The sequence below is a fragment of the Fundulus heteroclitus genome, chromosome 22 (assembly GCF_011125445.2).
Source record: "Fundulus heteroclitus isolate FHET01 chromosome 22, MU-UCD_Fhet_4.1, whole genome shotgun sequence".
Taxonomy (NCBI): Eukaryota; Metazoa; Chordata; class Actinopteri; order Cyprinodontiformes; family Fundulidae; genus Fundulus; species Fundulus heteroclitus.
The window spans coordinates 13,992,400-14,011,181 of record NC_046382.1 but is presented as its reverse complement, the minus strand read 5'-3'; the positions used below and the strand labels follow the sequence as shown (position 1 = coordinate 14,011,181).

Here is an 18,782-nt window from a genome sequence, read left to right as displayed (position 1 = left end):
AATAAAGGACAATTACACTAACTTTAAGAACATTTTACTTATTTTTAGATCCGTTTTTGCAGTGAACGCTCCATATTTGGTCAGGCGTGCCCCGGGGCCGGGTCGTGTTTTTTGGAGCGTTTAGGGCTGCCAGAGGGAGATTTTAACGCAGTGCCAAGTATTCGCCGTTCACTCTATGTTACCTTGCAACCACAAACTTCAATGTGCTTGACTGCAAGTCGTCCCCGATTGCTCCGTCTTCTGCTCTCCCCGCCATCTTCTCTGTCCCTGCTACTGAAAAGCTCCCCCCCCCCAGCATGATGCTGCCACCACCGTGCAGCACTTTCCCAGAATGCCCATAGATTCTCACCTTCAGACATGAAGATGCTTTGGTTAAAATCCATTTCCTGGTTACTCTAGTTGTCCAGGATTGTCCTGCAGGAAGGAAAGCCCCATTCTGAAGGCTTTACAGTGCAAAAATGGATCTAAAAATAAGTAAAATGTTCTTAAAATGAGTGTATTTGTCCTTGATTTGAGCAGGTAAATAAGATTATCTGCCAATGGAATGAGTATTTTGACCCCTAAAATAAGATAATTAGACATCATGCACTTGAAATAAGATGATGGAGATGAATTGTTCCTATTATAAGTGCAAAATTCTTATTCCATTGGCAAATCAAGGACAAATACACTTATTTTAAGAACATTTTTACTTATTTTAAGTTCCGTTTTTGCAGTGTAGCACCTTCTGACAGGTTGGCCTTGACCAGCATCCCCAGAGTACGATGCAGCCTCCACCATGTGTCACCATGGACAGGGCAGTTTTTGGGTTTTAGATGTACATGACAAAGTTACGTTTGAATTTAAATTTTTTAAACCCTCAGCTCCAGTCATTCACGGGGGAAATCTCCATTTTACTCCGGGCCACCATGTTTATCTGTTTGTATTTGGAACAGGTATTTCAAAGCGATCCCACCTGCTGCCTTTGCGCGGCGTCCGTCCCTTTAAGAACATTAACGAATTGAGGTTTGCGGCTGTAACGTGGCAAAAAAAAAAAAAAAAAAAATGTGAAGGTTTGTGTAAAGCACTGTAAATAAGAAGAATGGGCTTTTCTGACTTGAACAAAGCTTTTGTAGTTCTGGGCGCTGTGCAGGAGCCCAGGCGCTTTTTTTAAAAAAAAACTAAAAATGATCCTTAACGTGTGGAGTTTTGCCAGATATCCCAAGTCCACTGCCTGTGTGTCTGCATCGGTGTGCTACTACGTTCGATGGTACTCCCTGAATAGTGTTACGTGAAACTTTTGCAATAGGAAAACCTTTTGGACAAAAGGGCCTTCTGTTTTTTTTCAGTTTGCTTTTTATAAAGTGAAGACTTTAAAGCTTTGATAGACTGGCTTTTTCTTCTTTTTTTTATTATTATTCCTGTATATAAATATTTACAAAGACATACTATTGTGAATCACAAACCACCACCTTCCCCCTCCCGCTAAATTGAAAGCACAAACAGTGAACCTTTACTTTCTCGACAGGAACGCCAAAAAAACATTTCCAGAACTCCCAACTATGAAGTTGCGTTATTTCCCGTACGTTTCCCCCCTCGCCCTGTAATGCACTTTCATGTGGTTTTATACGCAAAGTAACTGGTTGGGACACACTTTAGCCTAAACCTGAAGTGTTTGAGATGTTATATTTGAAATGGAAACCACTACTTATATGTATAGTTAAAAGAAGTTAGCTTTTTTTTTTGTTTTTTAACCATAGGGAATATGTTTTGCCACTTAATTTCAATAATGCATCAACCCCCAGTTGTCCGTCTGCCTATTAAAGGAGTCAGTATTGTCTCTCGGTCGGGAATCCAGCTACTTCCTCACAGATTTGTGTTTCGAGGGAACTAGCCACGGGGGTTAAGCCCTTTATGATACTTATAAGCAAATTATAATCCTATTACAGTGTATTTAACCTCAGTTTTATTTCTCCCCCCCTAATTCTAGAGGTAGCATTTGGGTGTTATTACAAGGCCGGATCAATGAGCGGGCGATGCTCACTCTGTTACAATAAGTTGGCAAAAAGGAAGTGTTAGAACATCAGTGTTACGCTCAGAGAAGCGGTCACAATCCAGCCATGCCGTCTCATTGGTCCTGTTACTTCGACTGCCACCCGGTGTCTTTGCACAAACCCCCATTATAGAGGACATGACAGTATTTTTTAAAATTTACCACTAAAAATATGGGTTACTCTGCATGTTTTACTATAGATGTAAATATGTTTTGGATTTTTATAATTTTTTTTTTCTTTCCATGCTCTCACAGGCAGTTGTGTTTAATAAAAATTTTTAATCTTCAGTACAAGCGGCTTGTCTTTATTCGTTCTTCCAGCGATGCCGGCGGTCCAATCGACAAACGGACAACGTTGCGTTAGCTGGCGGAGATCAGGGGCAGGTTGACGTAGCTCTTCATGGGAGGCAGCGGCTTGATCTTCCGCCCCGCCCAGCCTCCTTTCCTCTTCCACAAGCCGCTGGACGGGCGGATGCCGAGCCAGCGGTTGCGACCGGCTTTGCCGATGACCCGCTTGTTGTGGTCGATGTTCGACACGCGGCCCACCGTTACCATGCAGCTCTCCAGCACCTGTGCGTATCGAAAGGCCACAGTTTAGTCCACACACTGCAAAAAACGGATCTAAAAATAAGTAAAATGTCCTTAAAATGAGTGTTTTTGTCCTAGATTTGAGCAGGTAAATAAGATTACCTGCCAATGAAATGAGTATTTTGACCCCTAAAATAAGATAATTTGATAAACTGCACTTGAAATACGATGATGGAGATGAATTGTTCCCATTTTAAGTGCACAAATCTTATTGTATTGGCAGATCATCTTATTTACCTGCTCAAATCAAGGGAAAATACACAAATTTTAAGAACATTTTATGTAGTTTTAGTTCCATTTTCGCAGTTCAGCAGAGCGTTGCGTTCAGGGACTTTAAAAAAAAAAAAAAGGGAAAAAAGCAGTTCCACCTCACCTGAACCTGCTGCTTCGAAGGGAGCTGAACGATTGCAGTCCCGTTTACTTTACGCAGCAAGACGCCACTTGTGCCTGAAATACCAAACAACAAACGTAAATGATCATGACTAAAACGCTGAGGTTTGCATCATCAGCATCATCTAGTCAACACCACCAGCCCCTATTTTCCTGTAACCCGCCAGTTACTTTCTAGAACAAATCACTTAGCCTGGAATTCAATGATAAAACCCCAGAACTGTAATCGGACCTGATGGTTACTTTCTGGAACCTTGTGGTTCTTTTTTCCCAGAACATCGTGTTACCCTCCCTGAACTTCCATGAAGTTAATAGTTACGTTCTCAGTACTGTTATACAATTTATTGGTTAAATTCCTCAAACGTCTATGGAAAGTACATTTAAAAAAAACTGATGGTTACTTTCCCTGAACTTTCATGGAACGGCTACTTTTTGATATTTTCATGGAACTTCATAGTTACCTTCCGAAACTTTTCCAGAACATTATGGTTACCCTCTAGAGCAGAGGTGTCAAACTAATTTCTATATGGGGCCACTTTGGCATCATGAAGTCATTAAAAGGGCCGCTTGCATGTGTAGAGACGATACTTTTCATTTCATAATTTCATTCCAGTTCACACAGTAGTATAAAAAATGCACAGTAACATAGAAGTATCACTCTTAGGCCCAGTTTATACAGTTTATCTGCAAAAAAAGTTGATATTGTGGTGAGTTACACTTACAGGAGGCACAGTTTTAGCCACTTTATACACTATAAAAGGATACAGGCTTTTTTTTTGGCTCTCGAGGGCCGGATAATTTACCTTGAAGGGCCAGATTTGGCCCGCAGGCCTTGAGTTTGACACCTGTGCTCTAGAGCTTCCCTGGAACCAAATTTAACGCTTACCTTTAAATAAACATTCACATAACCTGATGGTTACTTTCCCAGAACCCTTAAAGTGTAACACACCCCTGTACCAGAGCCTTGCTCCGCCCGTCTCATATTTGAAAAATGTGCCAAGAGGAGGCGGTGTCCGGGATACCAGGTAACGTGAGGGTCTGGGCAACAAGTAAAAGCTAAATAAATGCTAAATAAGCAAACTTATTGCTAACCTGAAAAATCAATAGGGCCTAAAAAGTCACTATTTAAACTCAAAATCGCTACAAAAGAACAAGTCGGAGCTGCTTTTATACTCCACAGCGGCAGAGCTGCTGACATCACTTTCTTCAAATGATGTCACCAAAACTTCTGAACCAATAGTAATAGTAAGTACAAAGTCAATGTAAGACACCGGTTGAACCTTAGGAGGGCGCCATACTGACAGTTTTAGACACACAAACAGGACTTCAACATATATGCAGTAAATTAATTCCAAATAATCAGGATATGTAGACAGCACTATAAGACAACCATGCTAACAGTTTATCAGCAAAATAAAGTTGATTTGGGGGGGGTGGGTCACCCTTTAAGGAACTTTCTGGAACCTTATGGTTATCTTGCTAGAACATGATTTTTACTTTCTGGAACTTGCGTAACTGATCTAGAAAGTAACTTCTAGGTCCTGAGAATGTACAGGCTGCATCCACTGAGTTATATTATACACCGGAGTGCTGATTTTGCCGAAAAACTGAAGTCACTGGCCGCCATCTTGCTACTCCCTACTCTCACAGAATCCCATAGGATTTGGTTGCAACAACAAGCAGTTTTCTGGCTGTGTGAAAACGTTTCACAGGTAATTCTACAGTCAGTGGATGTACTAACACTATCAACTACTAGGAAATTCGGTGCTGAAATATTTTACATGTTATTCATATTAAATTTATCTCTCTCTAAATATATATATATATATATATATATATATATATATATATATATATATATATATATATATATATATATATATATATATATATATATATATATATATATATATAGAGAGAGAGAGAGAGAGATATTTAGATAGATAGATAGAGATATATATATTTAAATAGATAAAATGCTAAATATTTCAGCACATCACTTTCTCATTACTTGATAGTTTTAGAACATAACAAAAAGGTATGGCATTTGACATTTTAAAAGTTTTAAGCCCCCCTGAACATGAGAAAATCCTCGTTATTCGATGCTGTAGCACACATATTCCCTAGTTACTGGGGGGAAATAGGGAGTACCAATATGGCGGCTGGTGGCTTCAAATTGCCCACTCGTTCTAACAGTGGGCGATTAGCACTCCAGTGTATAATATAGCTCAGTGGCTGCATCATGTACCAAAATGTATCAGGAAGACAAACCAACAGGAGTACCTGCAGCACGTATGCACTCCGATCCTCTGCCTGGCTGAAGCTCCAGGTTGTTCACCAGCGTCCCCACAGGAAGAGCCCCCAGTGGGTAGGCATCCCCTTCATTTGCCGATACTGTGAAGAGTTTCCAAAATGTTAAAAATACCTAAAAGAAAAAAAAAAAAGCCATCAACAACATCAAGGATCTGAGAGGACGGGTTTCATACCTGCCATGCGTCCGATCACGCCGGATGTTTTGATGATGTCTCCGGCCTGCATGTTCTCTGTTGCAATGATCCACCTTTTGCGGTTGCCTCCCGCTAACAGAGCAATATCAGCCGACCTTTACACAAAACCGGAAATACAAAAAAATGAATAACTCTTTTTATTATTTATGTTCCAGCGAGTAGGCAGGGCGGGATAAAATGATCTCACCTGCAGGGGTCGTATCGCACCTCGACGACCTTCTCCTCAAAAGGATGACCCTCTTTGTTGGGCTCGTAACGTAATCGCTGGAAGTCTACCCAGCGGTACTTCTGTTTATGGCCTCCACCGATGCCCCGTGTGCGGACCTTTCCTGCAAATAAGCAAAAAGGAGAGTGGAAAAATCCGGTGTTACACGTTAGGTTTGCCCAGCAGAGGCTGAGCTTGATCTGTACCGGATTCATTAACAGACGTTTGACAGCAAAGGAGGACCAGAACTTCTGTTATAACCTTTGGTCAATGACAGACAATCATGCTTTGGAAATAAAGTGTTTCACTGTGCTGCAAAAAATAACTTTTAGCTATTTAGCTCTTGTTTAATAGATATTAACATCTGTTTTATTAATGTTAAACTCTTAATGAGATTAAAGTTTGCCATAAAACCTGGCAGCTGTTCCTGTTTAATCTGTTTTAAGAAGCCGTATCTCCATAAACCTTAACCAGCTGTGTTCAGATGTTTACATGAATTCATGGTCAGGAATGTAATTAGTTTATTTAATTTTTTTTTCTTTGTGCTGACTGAATAACATAATATGCAACTATGATATTTGTGGAAAAACAAGTTTGCGGGCCACAAATGTGAATTTATTTTCCTCCGATGTCGTCTCACTCAATGTTTGGGTAAATTCAGCGTTCAGCTACACATTTTATCGCCAAACAAAAACCCCTGTTTATTAGAAATGGGTCTGTGTGTTTAAAGTAAATGGCAAAGACCTGGCTTTTGATTTATAGGCTCATTCCAGAGACTTTGTGTCAGCCAGTGTTATCATTTTAAAAGGCAGTGTATGTGTTCGGGATCACTGCTGTGTCAAAACACCCAACTATGTCTTACGCTTCAATCATCTCAGATTAGAGGAATTTCCTTAGGATGTTCAAGACCAACACGAGAAACAACAAAAAGGATCAAGTCCATCATGAACTGGAAATGGTTGAGAAAAGCAGCCTTGCTGACCCCTCTGATACCAGCATGACCGGAGATGCTACAGACCAGGAAGTCTCCGCTCAGAACTCTACATCTTGACTTTAAACTCGACTGAAATCTGGGGCTGCCCGCATGGACAATCCAGGCTCCTTCTGGAGAAAGCTTTGATCTAAAGATGAAGTTGTTCAAACTAGGGCTGGACTATATAATTCAATTACAATATATATTGATTGATAGACGTATATCGATGATGAAAAAAAAGGGTCAATATAACAGTTTTCCTTCCTTTTGCATTCCAGCCATGTAGGTTAATATTACACCTTTACATCCTCCCAACCAATCACAATGCAGACCCAGGAACGCTCCATCACCAAGCTCCGCCTCCTTCAAAGAGCTCAGAGCACACGTTCTTTTTTTCCTTTTTTAAAAAACGTGCAGTTTTGGTAAAAAGTTGGTTGAATAAAGGGTTGAGTTTGAATTCAGTGTTTGTGTGTTCTGTATCTAAAAATCAGTCGCTAAGCAACAGCATAAAACGACCAGGGCTGCACTTAAAGTATAAGTTTTAAATCTGTTGATCAATCAATATGTTTCTATTTCATCGATATGCTTGATTTCTATATCGTCCAGCCGTAGTTCAAACACAATGACGAACTATGTTTAGAAGAGTCAATGTAAGTAGTTGGGGGGGGGGGGGGGGGGTTATCATGCTATGGGCCTGTTTACATCCTTATGGTCCAGCTGTGTTGCAACAAGTACTGAGGAGAACCTCCAAATCTTCAACTAGTCGGTGGAAACGTAAGACACGATCAACCTAGTTAAAAACTAGTTTCACAATAACCAAGCAGGCAGACTTAGAGCTGCTGGAATAGCCTCGACCTCGACCCTACACAAAAACCTGAGCAGTGAGCTGAAAGGCTTTTCAAACTATTTAAACCTCCTACTTCATTCATAGCTCCTCTGAATGTTGAAGAAATGAATGAAGAGGATCACCGTCCTTCAGTCTCACCCGTATGATCTCTGCCTCCGGTCTTTTTCATCCCTATTGGCTTGATAGTGTACTTGTCCCTCTGCTTCCAGAGCGTCCTGTTCTGCTCCACAGAGGCTGTGGTCAGGAAGCCTCGCCACTGGCCGACCGCAGCGGGTCCCAGAGTTCCCGGCTTCAGCTGAGCGACCGTCTGCAGCCACAAAAGCACAAAGGAGGAGACACAGAGCTCAGTTATTGGCTGCGACGTGAAGGTGCCGACGCCGCCTGTTTTCAGGCAAGGTGTGTGTTTACCTGTGAGGAGAGCAGAGCAGGCTGGGAGAGCGTCAGGGAGCGCAGAGCTTGGGTTAAACACGACAACGCCATGACAGCTGCAAAAAAAAAAAAAAAAAAAAGACTTTTAATCGCATTTTCAATGTAATCGCAATTTAAAAAAACGCAATTTCCAAATCGCAGAGGTCTGCAATTTTTGGCTATGTAACAATTAGGGAATTAGACACGTCCATTAGGTGTTGGTAAAATGTTTAAAGTGGGTTTGCCTCCACATGGAAGGGAAGACAGTTGCAGCAGTGAGATTATCTAACTTTATTACTTGTTTTAGAGTTTATATAATCATACATAGCATTAAGTACAGGTCAATCAGTTTAATACATAGACTTACTTGTTGGTTGCACTTTATGTTCAACAAGGACTGATGTCCCAATCAACTAAAAGCTGTCCTCTTGAATAATATTCTGATTAATAGAAACATTAAAAGTTCTTATTTTGAATAGTCCTTGTTTACAAACATTTTTATTTAGAGGCCATTTTTGTTGCTTGTGGTTAACGCAGAGAAAAGTCAAAATTGCAATTTTTGTTGAACTATATTGTAGGCAGAACACAATCATTACTGCTCTGAGTTTAGATGCTGTGGGTCTTTTAGCAACTAATCCACATGGCGAGAAAACTAATTGATTTGTTGTTTGTATATATTTTGAAACACATGATAAATTAAACTGGGGGAAAAAAAAAAAAATCGCATTAAATCACAATATTAAGAAAAAAGAAAATCGCAATTAGATTATTTTGCAAAATCGTTCAGCCCTAGTTCAATCACATACCTCATTAAAATAAACAAATATGGTCACTTTAAGGAGACTTTTGAACTAAAAGCATCAATCCCACAACACAATGTTTCCCCCCCCCCCTTAACGTTTTTTATTGTTAAAAGTCTCAAGAGTCACAAGACAGTACGGCGACAGGATGTCACCTGTGCAACAGGTCAACTTGCTCACTGCTAAACATTTCTCAGCGAAGGGGAGTGCATAAACAGTTAGGAAACACATTAGATCACAGGTTCAGCGCATGTCAAGGCCCACAGTGCAGGAGTCGGTAGCTAAAGACCGCCGAAGTCCATGTGGCCTCCAGATTAGGGTCAAGAAGAGTGTGTGGGGGTAGCTTTATGGAGTGGGTTCCCATGACCGCAGCTGCACAATGTCTCCAATCGCAGTCTTTATTGTGAGCAACGTCACAACCGCAGTGGATGCAGAGTTTCCATAGCTGTAACATTAAAACTCTGTTTGCAGGTATTATATCTGTCATCTCCCCTTTATGGCCAAACCTGACACTAATGAGCAAAAACAAAAAGCTCTGGAAGATTGGTGGGAACACTGTTATGGAAATATAATAATTTATAATAGTGTAGCTTAAAGTAATACAGATGTTAACTTTAACCCAGTAACCTAAAGAAATGGATGTGTGTGAAAACAAAGGGTGCATGCAAACTTCAGATAGATACCAGGAGCAGGAGGCACCAAGGCCATATGACAGTCTTGTGAGTGATAACGCTGTTAAAATGTTTGCATGAGGGTGTATGTTGTTGCAGTCAAACTCCCAGGAACCAAGCTAGGAGATAGATTATATTTAAAAGTCAAAGGTTAGGAAACAGATGTGTGCAGCAGACTGAATGTCTCATGTAACACTGTGAATGTGGAAAACGTGAGTTTAATGCAATCCATATAACCATCGCAATACTTCTCATCAATATCACAACTGCATGTCTTCCCAATATTGTGCAGCCCTGGTCCAAACCTTACATCTCAGAGTATACCTTCAAAGAGTCAGAGGGTGTAAAGCCCACCTCATCTGGACCCCAGAGCAGAAGAACTGGAGAAACCAGCAAGGACCACGGTAGAGTGAAGAGTTACAGCAGCAAAGTGCGGAAACCTTCATGGTAAAGATGTGATTAAAGTTCATGAGTCTGTTAAAGTACGCGTCTGACGTAATGTAAACCACGTGCTCTCTACCTCGTTTTTTTTAATCAATCTCGCACGTTAACAACTCTTCTAGCACGCCAGAGTTGTATTTTGTTGTAATTCCTAATCATCTGTAATGACACATTTTGTTATTACTGCGTGGGGTGGCATGAACATTGGCTTACCGAGGCAGATTCCTGCGGCGCACTGACTTCCTCCTGCTTCCCGTGGCTCTAAAAACTCCCAGATAGTTGGGAACGTCGAGTTAAACCTCACACACGACCCAGAATAACCTTAACATCCAGCCTGTATTTTAGTTTTTTAATTATTTCATCCAAAAAAAGGACTACTCGGCGTCCTTCACTGTCCTGCACACCACGTCGCGCAATGATGACGCAGGTGAAAGCGACAAGCGGGAGTGGAAAATAAATACGTTTTATTTTATTTGTGTGATAAAAAGGCGGCCCATTGTGATGAATCAATATAATTTATGTTCATCCATAACTATTTAAAAAAAATATATAAAACTTTGTCGTGGCTGTGTCGTAGTTTGGTATAGAGGCGTTGGGTACACTCCTTAACAGTCAGCCGGGGGATGATCCGGGCAGAAGTGATGCCAAAGCGGAACGGGAGGAGTTTCTCTCCTAAATGGATGGGGCTGACGGGTGAATAAAAGGCTATCTTGCAGCTTTGCTGTTTTATCTATTTCGTTATTATTTTATCATTATTATGACCGCTAGGGACGGGCATATATTCTGTCATGCCTTTAGATTTGACTGTGCCACGCCACCCCAGCATTGGAGGTGGAACCCACTCTTTGAAAACTTCCTGTAGGCGCCCCCTGCGTGGTTATTGCGTATCCTGGGTTAGAATCTATCACATTCTATCATGTAATCTCACATTGTTCAAATCAGTCAAAACTTGGCCCCTGTTTGAAACGATCAGCGAATCACCCCACCCCGCCGGGTGACGAATAGTGCGAACCCACCGTCTGACGCTACGATCCTTCATCTTTGCCACTAGGGGGTAGCATTGCCTTGTTGCTTTAGAAACAGCTGTGAAGACGTGTCCCCTCCGCTCTTTAGGATATTCACGAAAAAGCAATCCTAATGTTTTATTGTTTGATTACTCAAAGACTCTATGTGGTCATTTATTTTACTCTGATAAGACTTTATTAATCAATCAAGTGGGAAACTGAATTATCAGAGCAGCAAGAAAGTGTGAAAAAGGTGAATATTTAGAAAGACAATTAAAAGAAAATTGTTAATACTGTATCAAAAAAGTTAATACAGATATGGACGCTACATCAAATTAGACTTGCACCCTTCTCTGAGCGCAAGCACGCTGCTCTAACCACTCGGCCACCACTCCCCCTGGAAAAAAAGTTCTCTAGTTCTCCTCAACATTTACTGAAATTTACTGCATTTTACTGTGATTTTCCAAGCTGTATGCAAACGAAATTTCGTTCTGTACGCACTCTGTGCATGCAGGATGACAAATAAAGTTGTCTAAGTCTAAGTCTATTCAATGGAACAGAATGCAAATGTAATTTGTTGCCTTCAGTGGGGATTTTTTTTTTCATGAAAAGATTTTATAAAAACCAAAAACAACTTTGTCACAGCACTGAAGCTATAACTGTTTTCCTCATGCTTTAGTCAACCTGTTCTGTGCAAATTCAGGGTCTCCTGGTATGCCCTAAGCGGCCGCAAAGGCTGGTTATCCCTCGGTCCGGCCACAGGTTCAAATTTTTCAGAAACTAGGGCACGAAAATATTAAATAATAGAAGTGATAGTTACTAAAAGTAGTGGAATAAAATTGTTTCCAGTAGACCATACATGTAATTTAAATTAATTTATGTCCACCGCAATATAATGATCAATGACCGCCTACGTTGTCGGAAGTTATTTATTTACATATAATTTTATAACATAAAGTTAGTCACTACTTTAAGGAATAAAGAAATGTTTACCATATTGCGTTAGTTTCTAACTCCAAAATTGGAGCTCAGAAGGTACAATTAGTTCTCCTCAACATTTCCACAGTTTCAGGGCAGAAATCAAAACATGACGTCACCGTGAGCAACACGAGCCGCAGAGGCCTCTGGGAGATTTTTTCTGCGTGGGAGACATTTTGGATCTGAACAGGGGGCTGAGTTTTGCCGTCAGTCCCAGCTCTCGGTAAGTGGAAAAAAACAAAAAAACAAATAAAATAACCACGCAGACCCCGCATCTCGGGCGGTGTTTGCTTCAGCGAGTGTTCGGAAAGCGTGGGTTGAGGCCAGGGTGGGTAGAAATGATCGAACCGGGGCTTTTAGGCGCTGGAAGCCGCAACGTTTCGGCGGGGAGGGGTGAAGCTAAGCACCGGTTAGCCTGCCGCTGAGCGCAGCAGCAAGCTGGCTTCAGTCTGCGAAGTTCGCTGTAACAACACCTATTAGCACAGGGGTGCGGAAAAAAAATGAACTTTAGTAAAGCGAACTACGGATATATTACATGTTTCTGTGAATAATCTGAATTTGTTGATTTCCCGAAGCTAAATATGTCCTGAATGCAGCCCTGAGCTGTGTTTATGTCCGCATACACTGACATTTTTCTTCTGCTTTTTTTTTTTTTTTTTTTTTTTACTTTTATCACATTTTTTGTTTGTCTCTAGAGAAATACTTCTCCTTTTTTCTTCTTGTCCCCTTTCCACTGCCACGTCACAGAGTGGTTAACATTTAAATAACTGGACGTATAAAACAATAAACCGAGTGAGGCGGAGCTGAGAGGCGTCAGCTGGCGTTGGCGAGCCGCTGTTTCTGGGTGGACATATTTAAAGGTAAAGTCAGGGGGGAGGGATGGAGGACTCTGGCCCTGCCACACCCTCCTGCATGCCCGGCTCTGCTTTGTGTCTGGCAGCGATGCCGATGCTCTTAATGGAGATAAATATGTGCTTTTCTTTCTCCATTTGGCTTCTGTAGGAACTTAAAGCAGCGTGTCTTGGGTTTTAGATGGAGAACCCTTTTTTTTCAGCATCTTCTCTGATGCACCGTTTGAGCTTCGCAATAAAATAGTCGATGCATGAATGGCGATGAGCTTTTAGTTTGGTTCACCACTTGAATCCAGCCACTGTGGGTCTCCAGGTGTGGCACAGTGGGAGCCCACGTCTCCCTTATGGGATGGGTTAGACGCAGAGGACGATGACAAAGATTATTTTATATCATCATTGCAGATGCTGCGTGTTGCATTTGGACTCGTTGGCGTATTAAAGTTTTGAAGTGTTTCCAAAAAGCAGACTTGGCTCGGTCCGGCTGTTTGCTCTGTGTTTGCTCACCGCTAGCTGCTCTGCTCAACCATCGTTGGAAACATAGAAGTGACTGTATTACTGTGTATGATGTAATAATAAAAAAAAAAGAAATGACTGGATCAGAACGCTGGATCGGCATCAATCATCCGATATCCGATCCAGCTAATTGGTCACACTGCAAAAACGGATCTAAAAACAAGTTGTTTGTTCTTAAAGTTAGTCTATTCGTCCTTGATTTGAGCAGGTAAATAAGATTATCTGCCCCTAAAATAAGATAATTAGACATCCTGCACTTGAAATAAGATGATGGAGATGAATTGTTCCTGTTTTAAGTGGGAAAATCTTATGCTATTGGCAAATCATCTTATTTACCTGCTCAAATCAAGGACAAATACACTCATTTAAAGAAAATGTTACTTATTTTTAGTTCTGTTTTTGCAGTGCAACGTCGGAGCCGATATCCGATCCGGGTATCGGATCGGTACGTCTCTAATATCGGACCAGATTTCTATATCGGTGCATCCCTCCTTATGATGCTCTGCTTTCCTTTGCGTTGGGTTGCTGCGGTTTTCTGTGACTTTTGAACAGCCTTACAAGGTGGAGTCATCCAAGCTGTCCTCAAAGTTCAGCGTCTGCATTATCTGTGTTTTTATATCGGGGCTTTTCTGAGTGTTGCAACACAGACGGATCGAGAAAGCTGCTTCCTGCCATGCTTGCAGCCGCATTCGTTGCTGCAGGAAAAAAAGAAGTCGGTGGCTGATTTTATTATTTTTTTTTTTTCTTCCTCCCCTCCATGACAAGGATAGAGCCGTGAAAAGTGTGTGTTGTTGTCTGAGCGTGTGGACGGTGTCATTGAGGTTATTCCATAATGTCGGAGCACGGAGGAGAGGAGGAGGAGAGCCGCATGAATCCCTCCCTCCCCCACCCAGCCTGCTCCTCTGCGCTGGTCTGTTTCCATCGCGCGGTGGGCGGGCCCCCGTCTCCTAATGTTCCCCCTTAGCTGATGCTGCTTGTTCTGACGAAGCGGTGGGAAGGTCACAGTCATCCTGCAGGCAGCTCCCTTCCTCCTCCTCCCTCCCTCCCTCTCTCTCTCTGTTCCTCTGCAGCATCACCGTTCATCCGCCTCGTTTTATTCCCCGTTTGTGTCAAGTTTCACGCGGGTTATTTTTCCGTCTCACTGTGAAATCCTCTGGGATTAGGACCACGTATTTTCCTGGCATGTAGCTATTTAGCAGGAGGGGGAGCGACATCGTTTCATCACGTTTTTTTTCTCTTCAACCCCAAAGGCGTCCACCAGTGAAACAAAGGTCTGTTTTTCTTTTTTTTTTCCCCACCTAATCCAGGTGCAGCAGCTGAGAGCCAAACATGCACGAATAATAGTTTTTGTTGCTGACTTTGAGCGGCGTGTTGTTACGGTTCATGTGTGTGATGCCTATTTTATCATAAATCCCGTTCTGTGTGGTGTAGAGCGCGTGTGGGGAGGCATTGACATCTGTTCGCCTCCATGTTTTCCTCCTGTGCGTTAAAAAATGCATGCTGGTTAGCGTCGCAGACGGGCGCTCCAGCAGCGACTGCTGTCACTTTCTAAAGATGGATGACGGGTGGAGCGTCTCATCCAGCACTGCAAAAAGAGAACTAAAAATAAGTAAAATTGTCTTTAAATGAATGTATTTGAACAGGTAAATGAGATTATTTGCCAATGGAATGAGTATTTCTACACCTAAAATAAGATAATTAGATATACTGCGCTTGAAATAAGATGATGGAGATGAATTTTTCCTATTTTAAGGATCAAAATACTCATTCCATTGGCAAATAATCTAATTTACCTACTCAAATCAAGGGCAAATACATTCATTTCAAGAAAATTTGACTTATTTTTAGTTCTGTTTTTGCAGTGAGGGCTCTTTAACTTAGAGCGGGAGAATAAAGGCTTAAAACGCCTAACGTCGTGTGGGTTTTAATCTAACAACCACAATGGATGTCAGGATTTCTTCGCAGCTGTTTGTGTCTTTTATTATGGTTTCGTATTTATCGGATCTTCCTAGATTAATTTGTCTTTTAGTAATGTTTTGAAAGTTAAAAATTAATTAAACGGCAGCATCTTTAAAGTGCAAAAAAAAAAAAACACCGGAGCTTTTGGACTTTATCACATTTCTTCAAAGGCTCGGCGAACATTAACTTCCTCGCTCTGAAGGAAGACCGTTTGGAGGGTTTTCTCCTGGCTGAGATGAAAGTCTGCGTCTTGGTGCGCGGTTCAGTCCGCCGCTTTTATCCGTACAGGTGCCTGACAGCCCGGCTGACTCCCAGCGCAGCTCTAAAGGGTAACAAGCCGTGTGATCGCTGAACGTTCCTGATCATTCAAAGGGAAAAGCGTCGGTGGGGATGTTCAGAGAAGCTCTGAGCTTTGAAGCCAGATCCAATAATATTAGGCAACTGTTGTTCCTCTTTTGACTTTTATTAGACGTTTAGACATAAATCTAACATCTTTTCACCTGGGACTAACGCAGCCAAAGACAAGAAACGCACTGTCACTTGTTTTACTATGCAAACTTAAGTTAATCTTTAAGTATTTGACCATAAAGAAATTAGGCTGCTGTCAGCTGACTCTGCTTTACATATTTTCACCTAGTCGGCGTATTCTCCCCTCACAAATGAGTTATTGTCGTTTTTATTTGGCCGCAGCTCGCTGTGAAGCTGAGCGATTTTTGTGGGTTTCCCCCACGAAATAAAATAAACACAAAAACAACAACTTTTGCACACAGAAAACACGTAGCACGCACTCTTAGACGTACAGGCACCTCTGAAACAAACTAGAATATTAGAGAGGATATTTAATATTTTTCTTGTCAGTCATTTCAGAAACTGAAACTCATAGATCTAAGTATTTTAAACCTTTACGTCTTGTATTTTTTTTTAATGATTATGGTTTACGGGGACTTTCTATGCTCTCAATACTGCATGCATTCCTGCATGCAGAACATCACAGTCACAGAACAAGCTGTTGGTACTTTTGCAGGCTGGGCTGGTACCAAGTCCTGCTACAAGGAGAAAACCAGCCTCTCTGTAAAGCTTGCCAGCAGAATGAAGCATCAGGTGGTTTAAAAGTTGCTTATAGATCGCCGTCCTTGGAGTTGAGAGAACCCAGTGGACCAACACCAGCAGAGGACATGGCACCCCGCGTCCGCTGACTGCGGGAACTTTAAGTTGGACTTTGTGGATTCTGGGATAGCAAAAAGGTTTTCAGTGCGGCGTATCGGCGTCTGCTCACCCCGTCCTTCTCGTTTCCTCGGTGTAGGAGGTGTTAAAATATCCTACAGGTGTTAAATCTTGCCAGGGTTTCCCCACAGAAAAGGATTTAATCGTTTCCTTTTATTTTTTTTTTGTCCTGTGTGGCAATGTAGCAATAAGATTTCAATTAAATTTTATTTATATAGCGCCAATTCATGAAACATGTCATCTCGAGGCACTTTACAAAATCAAATTCAATCAAATTATACAGATTGGTATATAAAGTTCCCATATAAGGGAACCAGTTGATTACTTCAAAGTCCCGACAAGCAGCATTCACTCCTGGAGAAGCGTAGAGCCACAGGGAAAGTCGTCTGCATTGTCCATGGCTTTGCAGCAATCCCTCATACTGAGCAAGCATGAAGCGACAGTGGAAAGAAAAACTCCCCATTAACGGGAAGGAAAACCTCCAGCAGAACCTGAACCAGGCTCAGTATGAACGGTCATCTGTCTCGACCCACTGGGGGTTAGAGAAGACAGAACAGAGACACAACAAGAGAGACAAAAAAGCACAGAAGCACACATTGATCCAGTAATCTGTTCTACATTAGATGATATGATTTGTTGACTTAACGCCAAAAAGAGCCCAACAGATTTTACTTTCACAAGCGGAGCCTTACTGCTTTCGCCATAGTGCTCCGCTTGATTTATACATGCAAGTCGCTTTATTATATTATTATTATGAAAAGGTGAAAGAGAAAAGGGAGAGAGCGATACACCAATCCCCAGTCTGCTTCTTCACCTGCAAAGAGAGATGTAAAAAGAACAGCACAACCAGCCGATAAAGTATTACAGGTTAAAACAAGCACCATCACTGAAGAATATACATAATTAATTAATACGACATGTATAAAGTGACAGCTGAAGATAATAACAGGGGGTTTCTGTATAGAAGGGAAGTACCTGGATCCAAGCACCTGTAGGTGTTTGTGAGAGTGCGCTTGTGTATGAAAGGTTTATCCATGAGGAAAGGAGTTAATCCTGACGATAGTGGTCTAGTGGTGCGAGCTAATAACAGCACCTCGCGCTTAGCTAATAAGCTAATAGTTTGAAAAGAAATTAATTTGCTGCCAAAGTCGAACACGACCGCTGCAGGGTGGAGCTTTTTGGATTTGAACCAAATGATGCCGCCTTTAATTTGTCTGTGCCGGTAGGTTGAGAAGATATACTTGTCATTATGTCTTTATCATAATAGTTGGAAAAGGTCTCCAAATGACAATAATATGATTCATTGCAATAATTTTTAGAGAAATTTATCGTCCAGCTAAATTTATTATCGTGATGGGCCTTTCCCTGGGGCTCATTACTGTTCTTCCACCTTCTGGGATCTATATTCCAAAATTAAATGAAACTCTTTTCATCCGAAAAGACAACTTTGGACCACTGAGCAACAAGCCGGCTCTTTTTCTTAAACCAGGTAGGGACGCTTGTAGCCCCCCGTGTAGGATGGTTTATGTGCTGACGCCCGCCTCAGTCCAAGCCTCATTACCCCAAATTCCTGAATGGATGTTTCATGACGATCCTCTCACGGCTGCAGTTATCCCTGCTTCTGGGTACCTTACAGCACTTTTTCCTTCCACCTAACTTTCTATGAACATGCTTTGATAGAGTGGAGGGTGTCAATAGCAGTCGACCCCTATGTGCCGCCTACGGACCCAGACTGAGAGACTATTTAGAGACTCAGGAAGCCTTTGCAGATGTTTTGAGTTAATTAGCTGATTAGGGTGCAACACCATGAGGGTCCCAGTATTTAGCATTTTAACAATGTTTTAACTTTCTGAGACTCTGAATTTTCTCTATAATCATCAAAATTCCAAGGAATAAATACTTAATAAACCAGATCAAGTGAGTTTTACTTTCTGAGATAAGTAAAAGAAAACGTTAAACTTTATCACGATATACATTTTTTTGATACATGTTGCTGTTGCGTTCATTATATTTTCCCACTGAGCCACAGGAACGCAGCAGCAAGGCTTAAAATCGGCACGTCAATGTTTTCTTGTTCCTGGAATGATCCTGATCACCTGATTCCTTTTCCGTTTATGATCCATCGCAAAGTCCAACAGCCAAACCTTTTCACAAGTTCGCAGTCAAAGCTGTCCCCAAATCTACGTGAAAAGATAAACATGTTAAAGTATTGTTTAAATCAGAGCCGTGTCGCCTGGCACCAAAAAGTTGCACTTGTTTCATTTGTTTGATCTAGAGCTTGTTGGCTGAGTATTGTGGATTTAAAGGGCATTTTTTAAAAAAAAAAATCTTGTGCTGTTCCTGCCAGTACTGGGTAAAAAATATATCAAAACTTTTTTGTTTTTTCAATTA

The 18,782-nt window shown here is 41.5% G+C and overlaps 2 protein-coding genes across 10 annotated transcripts in view; one reads left to right on the top strand and one right to left on the bottom strand.

Annotated features, from left to right (window-relative positions):
- Positions 1–1,721: 1,721 nt before the first annotated feature.
- Positions 1,722–10,297, bottom strand: mrpl2 (mitochondrial ribosomal protein L2). The gene is made up of 8 exons (XM_036126382.1): positions 10,076–10,297; positions 7,951–8,027; positions 7,681–7,849; positions 5,705–5,846; positions 5,497–5,612; positions 5,294–5,404; positions 2,994–3,067; positions 1,722–2,602 (listed from the first exon to the last, which is right to left on the bottom strand). Exons 2-8 carry the CDS (start codon positions 8,020–8,022, stop codon positions 2,393–2,395), a joined length of 894 nt encoding a protein of 297 aa, XP_035982275.1. The 5' UTR covers positions 8,023–8,027; positions 10,076–10,297; the 3' UTR covers positions 1,722–2,392.
- A 1,634-nt stretch (positions 10,298–11,931) lies between these two features.
- LOC105919067 (kinesin light chain 1) overlaps positions 11,932–18,782 on the top strand; it is a 45,976-nt gene continuing 39,125 nt past the window's right edge. For 4 of the 9 annotated variants that reach the window (XM_036126704.1, XM_036126698.1, XM_036126707.1 and 1 more), the window contains exon 1: positions 11,933–12,067. The gene's annotated coding sequence lies outside the window, so the exon portion shown is untranslated. Of the gene's footprint in view, positions 12,068–12,577; positions 12,705–14,245; positions 14,480–18,782 lie in introns of those variants that run through there. The other 5 variants (XM_036126702.1, XM_036126705.1, XM_036126703.1 and 2 more) reach the window with 3 other exon arrangements.